General features: G+C 43.5%; 1 protein-coding gene across 1 annotated transcript in view; it reads left to right on the top strand.

Annotated features, from left to right (window-relative positions):
* The first annotated feature begins 402 nt into the window (after nt 1–402).
* The window catches only part of LOC142188734 (microtubule-actin cross-linking factor 1, isoforms 6/7-like), a 48,348-nt gene continuing 36,662 nt past the window's right edge, over nt 403–12,088 (top strand). Inside the window, exons 1-3 of the mRNA XM_075261972.1 lie at nt 403–3,676; nt 11,366–11,527; nt 11,871–12,041. Coding sequence (XP_075118073.1) covers nt 446–3,676; nt 11,366–11,527; nt 11,871–12,041 — 3,564 coding nt within the window. The 5' untranslated portion in view covers nt 403–445. The remainder of the gene's footprint in view (nt 3,677–11,365; nt 11,528–11,870; nt 12,042–12,088) is intronic.

The raw sequence follows: 12,088 nt of genomic DNA, 5'->3' as shown, positions 1-12,088 counted from the left end.
GGAGCAGCACAGACAAAGCCCTGTCAGCGGGATGTAGGCGCAGGCTGGGACTGGCAGCGGGCACCGCACACAATGCCATGAAGATGTGCCTCTCACAGGAAGCCGCCGCACACTGTGCCCCTACTAAAGAACTTCCTGTGTGTGAACTTCCAGGAATATCCGCTCCCATTTCAAATCATAACAGCACATCTGTGATGTGGCCGGAGCCGAGCAGGATGCCACCCCGAAGATGCATCCTCCATCAGCTTCTGTGCCAGGGCTTACTATGTGAGGAGCACAGCATGCGGGCCTTCTAGTCCTCACCACCCACAGCCTGGTGTCCTGCCTGTACTTGGGATCATCGCTCATTGCCATGTCCAGTATGATGTGATCCCTCACAGGATTGTGAATGTACTTATGGATACAATTGTAAGACGGATCCTGTCATAAAGCCTGGCTGTATAAGATGGGGAAGCCACTTAGCCGTCCGGATTGTTTGCGCCAAAACCCAGCATGTCTGGGAAAGGGGGAAGAGGAGGATGGTTACATTGAGGATTGCTATGTTCCTCAAAGGTCCATTTATGATACCATGAGGATTAATGAACAGATTGACCAGGGATGCAAACTTAGTCAGCCCTCAAAGAGTACTATGGACCGAGCGGAAATAGCTACCTTATCGAGCAATGGTACCCTGGGGACATCTAATGTCAGTGATGCCAAGGCACAGGAAACCAAAAAGCTTGATGAACGTGTAATATTTGATGCCCTCAAGTTGAGTAATGATACTCTGAAATCTGCCCCTGTGCCACCTCGCCGCAGGCCAAATGCTGACCGCAAAGAAAATGTCAACCGGAGGTCATGGAAAGCGTTTATTCCTCCCAATTTCCCAGACTTTGCGGAGCGACTAGAGGCCTCGTTGAGTGAGGTATCGGAGGCTGGCACCTCTAGTCATTCCCTTCATGATAAGACAGAGTTCAGTCAGCTTTTGCCTGATAGCACCAAGCTCTCTTCTTGTGAGCAAACGGAGTCCATGTCATCCACATCAAGTCAGATAAGGACTCCTGCTCCCTCTTCTGCAGTATCCCGAAACCAGAGTCTTGAACACAGTGCAGACTCTCGATGTCACCATGTGCAGAGCTTTGACTACTACAATGACAGTGAGTATGAGCAGGATCCTTTGATAGCACAGGAAAATACAAGTTTAGTCACATGCTCTAAACCTGGGCACAACTTCCCTAGTGCCACATGGCCAAGGGCACTAAAGAACTTTATCAAGGGAAGTCTAAGTGATGGTAACCATAAGGCTGCTGAAATGGCTTATGAGGAATGTGTGATTGAGACTTTGCCCTTATCGCCATGTCTAAGTGATGAGGTGCTAGATGAATCTTCAAATGTTCTTATTGTGCCAAATTTGAGAGAGAAGACTGAGTCAGAGCTGAGGTTTGAGGAGGATGAACTGAAAATACTAATGGAAGCAGAAGAGGAGTGGGAAGACATTGGCTCTGGAGGTGCCTGTCACTCGGTGACAGTATGTGACAGAATTATGTTGCCTTGTAAAATGGAGGAAATCGGGGTCATTGCATCTAATGAAGGGTCACCAGATAAAATAGGCTCTGTTAGTAATCTAGACAGTCTTATTTCTCCTTCTGGTGATGCAGTTAAACCTGAGACTAGCCTCTGGCCGGAAACAAGTAAAGACTACATCTGCTCCTCAGCTGTTAGTGCAGGACAAGTCACAAGGAGAAGATACCAGAAATTGGGAAGCTATAGTGATTCAGAGTCAGACACAGATTCTGACCAGTTGTTCCTGGAACTGGAGCAGCAATGTCTATCGGGAGCAGGGGATGAGACCTCCAAGCTTCATGAGTCAGGCCCAGAGCCTGAAGACGAGAAAGTGAATGTAGAGACTATATCAGATGTAGAGCCGGGTAATAGTCACAGAACATCATCGGAGGTCAGTAAAGGTCCACAGCTAGACACGATGCAAGACCACACTTACTCTAAAGTTAACTGTATAGACCTGCTCACTCCTGAAACAATAAATCTGGAGCAGACAGATATAGCATGTCATAGTGACCAACCCTCCCCTGTGCCTGATGAATTAACGCCAGAGCAGGCAAGTAACCCTTCCAAGGACATTGATACAAAAGCCTGCTCCATTGCAGAACCAGATATTTGTCATTTAAGTAATTCAGAGGAAGTAGTTACCATTGCTAGTACTAATATCAATGAGACAAGAACCTGTGTAGACTTACCAGAAGAAGAAAGGTCTCCGTGCTTAACACCTAGTGGTAGTGAAGAGTCATCAGAACAGCCTGACCTAGCAGTAGAACATGATACTACTAGTGTTCCCCTTCTGGAAGGAGTGGAGGGGGCACCTGCATTCATTCCTGTTCCCCATACTGAGTTCTACTCCTCTGTGTGTGACTTGGAGAGGGATTCATGTTTGGGTAGCTCAGAGCAACCAGATGAATCTTGGACTTGTGAAGCCTCATTTCAGAGTACAGATATTATCTCTGCAGACTCTTGTGACGAAGTTTCAGATGGGGGGGAGTTGACAGCCTCAACAACTACACATGGTTGCAGTAGCCTTCCAGATGACAGCCTGCAGAGTTCCACATCTGCGAGTGAGTTGCAGGAATTACCAGATGACAGTGGTGACAAAGTCGAGGAAATGGTCAGTGGAAACGAGATCAAGAACATTTTAATTGATTTAGTGATGGACAACAGTATTGCAAATACATTTAATGAGTCTACAACACTTGGGGTCATTGATTATAGTGTGACCTCCCCTCAATCTATAGAGATTGGGGAAAGTTTAGGGGTGGTCAAGCCCTGTGACGTTACAAACGAGTCCAGTGTTGTAGTATCGATCTCTACGTGTTCAGAAGACATAAATGGCTTACATGAAAAAACTGCCACATTGGAGCCTGAATTGCGGGATATCAGTACAGACAGTTTTGTGGCTGCAGATACACAGGACAATGTAACATGTGACAGGTCACCTCCTAGCACACATGAACCTGAAAATGAGGTCTCTGCAGCTCTGACATCTTCCCTGTCCTTTGAAGATTTAGTAGACGAGCACTACTTCAGTGGCCTTAATAGCTTAGAAGCTAATATCTCAAAAGATGACTGCACTGGCTCTTTAAGTGCTCAGGACTTGGACGGTGCACAGAATTTCTTCACTCCAGGTGAAATTGCTGAAGAACATTATGGTCTTTTATCTAGTGAAGTCAATTCCCTTGCAGTTCTGCAGGAGGTCACTTTGTCCTACAGTGAGATTGACACTTTCCCAGAAGCCAACATTGAATACAGCAAATCATCAAAAAGTGTACCAGACTCCTCATCCTCTGAACATCATTTTAGTGCAAAAAGTATAATACAGTCATCTGAAAATCACTACAAGGACACGGTGTCTTCACAGCAAGCTCAGGAAGAAGAGTGTGAGTCTCCTAAGGCGTCCTCTTGTAGGGAGGGCACTGAATTGGAGCATGTATCTAATGGGTCTGACGCACGTGTTCACTTGTCAGATCTGAGTGACAGCTGTTCTCTGTCTGTAAACACAAGGGACAATAGTCTGGCAGTCAGGGAAGAAGGTGGGGCTTGTGTGCTATTACAGTCTGCTGCTGACACGTCTGACATCTGTACAGGACAATTTGACGGTGACCACGCTGCTTTGTCTTCAAGCACAGAGGTAACAAATAAAGTGCTGTAAGTCTTATATTCCACATTTTCTAGAACTGTACAGACTGTTCCTCATACTATTGTATAACCATTGTAATCTTTTAGTCTGGGCTTTAGTACATTGGTAAATGTGTCCTTATAAAGAAAAGATGAGACCTGATGATTACATAACTCCAGTGATGACTACATTGCTGCTTTGCATACAGTTTGTTCACCCAATGGTTAATTATAGATCACTAGTGCACCGCGCTTTTCATAGCATGATGTAGGCGGAGAGCTCCAGCACATCAAGTACAGAAAAATCTGCTGCTCAGGAATTTCTAGGATCACAATGTTTGAGATTTCTGTAGATGGGGATATTCATTAATAAATGGAAATTCCAGATTGACCTCTTTAACTGTCGTATTTCCTGCTTTCTCTCACTCCTCACGTCCCGTCGTGTGTCTGCAGCTGCAACGTGAACTAACGTCTTTCCAAACTTTGGATTTTACTAACACATCTCTTCTGTTAGACGGTTGAGGCCTAGGTAATTGTAATGCAGAGATCTGGTGAATGGAAACAATTTCTCCTCCTGTGGTTGCTATGCTACTGCCATTGTCACTTGCTCTCCATAGTTAAACAATATTGTTCCTTTGCTAGGCATAAATGCCAACATACCCTGTAACCAGCATCACAGATTGACACGCTTTAGAAAACACAATTCGCTTTGCCACAATGTAGAACATTTCACCCCACATGTTCAGAAAGATCTGGCCTGCTGCAGGTTTAGCTCCACAGAGTGTCAATTTCTACACAGATTTTTTTTATTTTTTCCCTGCCTGGTGTCAATGAGATTTGCAGCTACTGTACACTGCAGGTTTCCCACCTACAAATCTGGACAGAACGTCTTTTATCGCTTATAATAGTCAGACTCTCCACATTATCTATGTAGGTCTTGCGGGTGAAGATAAGAAACTTGTCAGTGCCCATACTAACCAAAGTCATAATCCAGGTTGTAGACAATATGGTCAGATGTAACGTTACCTCAGTAATGTTAAGCAGTGAAGGGGCTGTAATGTGGGCTGGGGTCATGAGATAGTGTAAGGGAGAGAGATGTGTCCTGCGCACCCAATAAGTTGACCTATTTTCATAATTTATGCGCAAAAGAGCTAATTACATAGGCATAGGATTAATCAGAAATGGCCTTGTTGCCCGTAGTAACCAATCACAATGGAACTTAGTCTTTTCCTGAATAGTTAACTATTAGTAACTGCACGTCGATTGGTTGCTGTGGGCAACTAGGCCAGTAGTTATGTTAAAAGCAACGTTCCAGTACATATGTCCATATTTCCCCAATGTTAATCTAATCACCCAGTGTTACCTTTTGCTTAGTTATTCCTTTTTATCAGAATTATTTTCTTCATTAGGGCCATGTGACTCTCATGTTTAGCGGATAAAATGTACATGGAGTTAGTACACAGCTACCTGACTTACTGAATGATAAACTGTTGCACACATACTCCGACCCCCCCACTGAGGAGAGGCTGACACATCTGTCACATAGGGAGGCTGAGCTCTGAGCTCCTTAAAGGGGTTGTCCCATCTGAAGGATCCCATCTATACCAGTAGCTTATATAAATTGAAGACTTTTTCCTAAAAATATTGCTTTAGAAATGCGGCTTTGCCTGCTATGTAAACTGATTCCTCCCATTTTTTACACTGCGTTGCTATAACCAGGGACCTGTGAGATAGGACAAGTGAGGTCACTTACTTAGTGCTGGCAGGGCAATCAGCTCAGCTAATTGCAGTTTGCTGATAAAGCCGAGTCTGTTATGTATCTATGAAAACACACAGAGTACACAGAGTCTGTTCTGTACAAGCATCTTCATATTATCTGATCAGCATAAGTATTGTGATACCTCCGTGTCCCCTTCTGCAAGGGAGGGAGGGTGAGGAGAAATACAGAGAGTGAGAAGAAGAGACTGCAGGCATAATGCTGAAACGATGAGATGGGAAAACCCCTATAAAGGGAGTCTATCACCTTCCTTAACCCCTTCAGCGCTGTAGGCACTGTGATACGAATTCATATCATACCTTCATTATTTGTGACAGTGCAGTAGATGCCAAGAAATTATGCCAATTATGTGCTTACAGGGGGCGTTCCCAGAGGCCTCAGAGCACAGCTCTCTCCGTTGAAAACCTGCCCCTGTATGCTGGGTGTCACCCCCTGTTCAGTGGGAAACAATAGTCCTGCTTCTGCGACATCATCATCTGTGAAATCTCGCACATGTGCATTATGCGTCACAAATCTCAGTTCTTAAGTACAGATGAGCTGTATGCTCATATATGCCGAACACTACAAGTGCATAGTGCGCATGAATGAGATTTAACTGAGCAGGCAATGACATCACAGAGGAATAATGTTTCCCACTGGCCAAGGGATGGAATGAAGCAATACATGGCATGTTTTAAACAGGGAGAGTTGTGCTCTGGGAACTCCCCCTATACTTCGGGCACTTAGTTTGCATAATAAACTTCTTTTTCTTGACATCCACAGGACTTACACACATAATGAAGGCATGATATGGAAGCTTGTCACAGTGCTATGGTGGCAGCTTGAAGGGGTTAAGGAAGGTGATAGACTCCCTTTAAATATATACTTATAGTCTTAAAAGGTTTCTCAATATTTTCAGACCAAGCATGCCCTGTGGGTACTGTGGTGTCCATCATAAATTATGGGGACACCTGTGGCTGCGCACATTAAAAGTTCTGACAATCTTTTAGCTTCTAAGCAGCTTTACACTCATCAGATCATAGGTCAGAAGCCGTCTGTTCAGCACACACTACTTGCTGCTGTAGAAGAGACCCATCCCCTTAACCCTGACCTGATGTCTTCTGACACTTGCCACTGCTTGGCAGTTACTATGCCTTAGCATTTGAAGATGATGGGTGGTTTGGGCGCCACTTGTTCCCCAAGAGCCTCAGAACTTGAGTACATGCTGTTTCTAGTGCTCTGGGTCACAGTTATAGCGCATACCCCCTCAGACTACATGGAATATTCCCTGGGGTATGCATGCCACAGGTATATTATATTATTTAGGGAAATATAGAGAGAGTGGTAATTGTATTCTTCCACAGCATGTATATATAGTACAGGCAGAACAAAGGGAAATATAAAAGCCAAAATGGAGTCTGAGAAACTGAATTGCAGGGAAATGACTGCAGTATATATGAACAACTACCCCATATCCACAGAGCAAACTTGGGAACTGGGGTCCTCAAAGCAAATGAGGCTAATCCCATGGCAGTGAATGGAGTGATTCTCACCCTCGTTCCTTCATTCATAGCCCTATGAGACCCTGGTTTTCTTGGTCATTGGGGGTACAAACAGTTGCACTCCAAAAACCAGACATCTGTCCCCAAGAACTGACCTTGTGGCCTATAGCAACTACCAAGTTTATCTTTTATATTACATTTTATTATTTTAATGATTTGTCCCTATTTTTTTTTCTCTGGAAACACAACAGTACAGTATAAAGGCCCTTAATGACTTTTATAAAGCCATATTTGCAGTTATTAAGGGGTTAAAAGACAGGCTCTCTAGTTTTGACTATATGGACTTATTGCTGCAAAAATGGGGATAGAAGTGCTTGAATGCACAATGAACACTTTCTGTTTTTCACCTCCAGCCCAGGTATGAGTCTGTTCTGCCTATATGTGGCATTCTGGATGATGAATTCATCATCTGCTCTTTGTCAAGCATATAATCCCATTACATCATAGACTTTCTGCTTTTTGCAGAAGGGAAATTAAATATTATTCAGACATTTAGTTGGCAAGGCGTTCAAGCTGTAATTTTTCCAAAAGGTAGATTTGTGAAATATTTTTTCAGTGGATCATAAATTGTTACGTTTTGAATTTAGTCTGTTAGTTGTTGTCTTTCATTGTTAGATGTTTGTTTTTGTTTTTTTGGTTTGTTTTTGTTTTATAATTCTTCCCTAATTTATACTTAGTCTATTTTTACAATTGCATGCAATTAAGCTTCATAGAAAGACCTGGCATTGCTGTCTTCAGCAGAATACAGGCACCGTTCACATTACATAGGGTTGCAAGGGAATAATACATCTATTGATATTTTCCTCTGCAGAATACAGCTGATCACTGGTGGTCCTAGCAGGAAGACAGACGACTGGCATTCAGTTTATAGTCTGAGGACCCTACCAATCAAAAGGGTATTGCCCAAAGGCAAACTCTTAAAGGCAAAGGCTTCATATTACAAAACACGGAAGCACAATCCTAAATAACGTTTGTGTTTTTCACTGCTTTTTTTTTTTTTTTTTTTTTTGCTGCATTTCATTTAAATTAACTAATGATGACTGTCTCACAGGCTAGGTTAGAATTAGGCCTCGTTCACAATAGAGGTCTATGTAGACCGCTAACGTTCTTTTTTCCGTGAGTGGCTTGTTCCCACTCACGGAAGAAAGAAGCGAGCTGCACTTTCTTCAGGCGGATTCCGCGGCTGATTCATCTGCGGCGTCCACCTCACGACACCATTCATTTGGGCCTAATCCGGAGTGGAAAGCCGTGATGGAATGTGTTCACGCGGAGCCCCGTGTGAACTAGCCCTTAGCATATTGGTGAGGGGGTAGACTGTGTAGTGCCTTTGTTTGGTTACTACAGGTCTTTCTTTTTTACTAGAATGGCACTGAGCTGTATTATCCAGCTACAGTTTTTCTTCTCGTTGGTACACTGTGTGGCAGACCTTGCTGATCAGTGGCGGTACTGTGATTCAGACCTCTACCACTGATGATTGATCCTACGGATAGGCTATTTAATAGTAACATTCGAATAATGATATAGACTATGTTCACATCACAGGGTTTTTTTTTGTGCGCTGAAACTTGTTGGGATATTGGTTAAACTGATCCATAGGGTTTCACTTGGTAGAGGCCTAAACTGTGTCATTTTCAAATGCTTGCACAATGAATGCCCTTCTATAGTATACGTACGTTCATTAAATATGGGCCTAACAAAGACAGTGCAGATCACTGTGACATCTTATTTTTTTTAAGTAATATTTATCTCCTTTGGGACACTGAAGCCATAAATTCTGTTCTGGAAACAGGTTTCCTGTTCATTCCCTGTATGATGTCAGCTTGGCTGATGGCTGTGTCCTGATCCTATTTCTGTTACTCAGTCTACTGAAATGATACCATCCTTGATTCCAGATCTGTTACTACACAGCTCTCTCCCTTCGTACCCCACACTGATCTGTCAGATCAGGGCAATATATATAGAAAGCTTCCCCCTCCATAGTGCAGGGATATGCCAATGTCCAGGCTCCTGCCTCCTTGCACATTAATAATGGCAGCAGTTAAGAGAAGCCCTCATCTCCAAACCACTGTCCCTTTATCCCTGATAGATTACAGATGCTGCAGCATAGATCAGTAATTGTCCCTAACCAGCATGGGATGACGGATGATCCTGGCTGTAGCTGTTGTAATGTATTAGTACTAAGGAGGCAGTGGCCACGAGGTCAATCTTCATTCTGACTGCTGTTGGTGCTATTGTAATGTACACTGTCTACCAATAAGTGTTTGAACACCCAGTTCTGCGAAGGTGGAGTTATGGTCTGGGGGGTTTTACCTGGTATGGACTGGAACCCTTGGTCCCAGTGCGTGGTAGAATCAACGCCGACGCCTATTGCACTGTTTTAGATAAGTGTGCTTCTTACATTATGGCGGTTCTGTGGGTGAGACCAATGTTACTTCCAGGATGACAACGCCAGCTGTCATGTAGCGAGGTCTACCATGGCTTGGTACAGTGACAATCATGTTAACCAGTTGGACTGGCCTGCCCAGACTTGAACCCTATCAAGCACCTCTGGGACGAGTTGGATCGCCGAACTAAGGGGTGCAGCAGCCGACCAAAATAGGTGAAAGAACTTACCTGTCTTATCCAAGCCAAATGGAATAAAATACCACTAGCCGTCATACAAGTACTTGTGGAAAGCATGCCTCGTAGGGTTGAGGCTGTAATTGCCACTTGTGCCGCTCGGACCACAGGTGTCCAAATACTTATTGGTAGACCGTGTATGAAGGTACTAAAGGAGGTTGTGCTGTGAGGATGTGTAATGCCCCATTGGTGCACCCTACACAATATAATGCCCCATTAGTGTTTTTCCACAGTATAATGCTTTCCTGTTCCCCATATAGTATAATGCTCTCCGCGGCGAAACCGTGTTTTGTTTTTTTTGTTTTTTTTTTAAAGTCGGACATGCAGTACTCTGTGTCCGGTTTAAAAAAAACTGTTTCACCGTGGAGAACCTAAAATGCTCACCGGCGCTCACGGCTGGACACTTTTCTAACCCATTCAAATGAATGGGTTTGAAAAGATGCCTACAGGTTTCCATCTCCTGCCCAGTTTTGTGCAGGAAACGGAAACCTGCAGACCGGACTCCCAGGTGGAGATGTGAACGAGCCCTAATGGGGCTTCCTTTGTCTTCCCCTCTATCTCCCCTTTGGAGCATATTATACTGTGCGGGCCCACTGTGGAGTATTATATTGTTTATGTATGTGTGTGTATATGTATAGCCAAGAATGGCTACAAAAGCATATGGGAGAACTATATGAAGTACTTGTACGTCTACCTTTTGCCCAAGCCGCTTTTGGCTTGGGCTAAAAAATCCGCAACAGAAAAGCTGATTCCACAACGTGGGGGCCTTAGCCTTAAAGGGGTTGTCCACTTTCAGACCAATATTTTTTTTTTTTTTTATGTAGATTGTGAGCCCCACATAGAGCTCACAATGTACATTTTTCCCTATCAGTATGTCTTTTTTTGGAATATGGGATGGAAATCCATGCAAACATGGGGAGAACATACAAACTCCTTGCAGATGTTTTTTTTGCCCTTGGTGGGATTTGAACACCAGGATTCCAGTGCTAACCACTGAGCCACCGTGTGGCCCCCTTTCAGACCAATATTGACAAACAAATGTACAATAAAAAGATATACAATTTTCCAATATACTTTCTGTATCAATTCCTCACGGTTTTCTAGATTTCGGCTTGCTGTCATTCATTCTGTTACTTCTTGAGGATAAAACTCTGAGCATGGTCATGTGATTTACAGTCCATAGTCATGTGATTTACGGTCCATGGTCATGTGATTTACGGTCCATGGTCATGTGATGAGCACACAGGTGCATAGCTAATTACCAGGCAGATGTCTGATTATTGTGCTGTGACTATAACGAGCGGCACCTGTGTACATCACATGACCATGGACCGTAAATCACATGACCATGGTCAGCGTTTTATCCACTAGAAGTAACAGAATGAATGACAACAAGCAGAGATCTAGAAAACCGTGAGGAATTGATACAGAAAGTATATTGGGAAATTATATATCTTTTTATTGTACATTTGTTTGTCAATATTGGTCTGAAAGTGGCCAACCCCTTTAAGAGCATTTCATCCTTTGCCTGGTTCCCCTTTCCTTTACAGTAGCCTTGAGTATAGGCTGCATTTTTACTATGCTCCCATTTATAGTTGTGATTTAGTAACCTACACTACTTTTCTGTCTGTACTTATTGCAATAATAGCCAGTTTGTAACATATCTGGCATGTATTGCAAAATGAAGATTAAACGGTCTACTGCATGTAACAAACAGTTGCAGTTTTCTTTGGTGTCCATCTAATTTTTTTATTTTTCCCTTAAGGTTTTTCAAAAGGAGCAGGTAGACTCTCTGCAGGTGAAGCTGCAGCAAGTAAATGGCCTGGGTCAGGGTCTGATTCAGAGTGCAGACAAGAATTGTGATGTGCATGGACTAGAACATGATATAGAGGAACTGAATGCCAAATGGAACACACTAAACAAGAAGGTGAGATGCTTGTACTGTTGAAATTGTGTTTCTCTGCAAGAAGAAGACTTAACATGGATGCAGCATACTTTTTCCCTGATTTCTGACAGCTTGTCTTAGAGTCGACACCTTATATTGCACAGAGATGTGGTGGGAGGATTTAGATTTAATTTCCAGTGAGATAGACTGCGTGTGGGTGGTGGAGATGAGACCATCTGACTTGTACAGCTTGGATCTGTTTCTCAGAGCCTGCTGTGAAATCACATTCTTGTTTGAATGATGCCAGACCCTTCCTCTCCCCCAGCGCCTTGTCACCTAAGATTGCTATCTTGCAGTGAGTGATGAGAAATTGTTTGCTACACAGGTGGCAGAGCGAGTGACGCAGCTACAAGAGGCTCTGCTGCATTGTGGGAAGTTCCAGGATGCTCTGGAACCGCTGCTCAGCTGGCTCACCGACACAGAAGACCTGATCGCAAACCAAAAGCCACCCTCTGCCGAATACAAAGTGGTGAAGGCTCAAATTCAGGAGCAAAAGGTACAAGTTTGAAAGAGTCACTGGCATATATTTAAAGAAAAACTAAG

This window comes from Leptodactylus fuscus, unplaced genomic scaffold (genome assembly GCF_031893055.1).
Source record: "Leptodactylus fuscus isolate aLepFus1 unplaced genomic scaffold, aLepFus1.hap2 HAP2_SCAFFOLD_706, whole genome shotgun sequence".
Taxonomy (NCBI): Eukaryota; Metazoa; Chordata; class Amphibia; order Anura; family Leptodactylidae; genus Leptodactylus; species Leptodactylus fuscus.
Note: the sequence above shows the minus strand (reverse complement) of the source record. Positions and strands in the feature narration are given on the sequence as shown.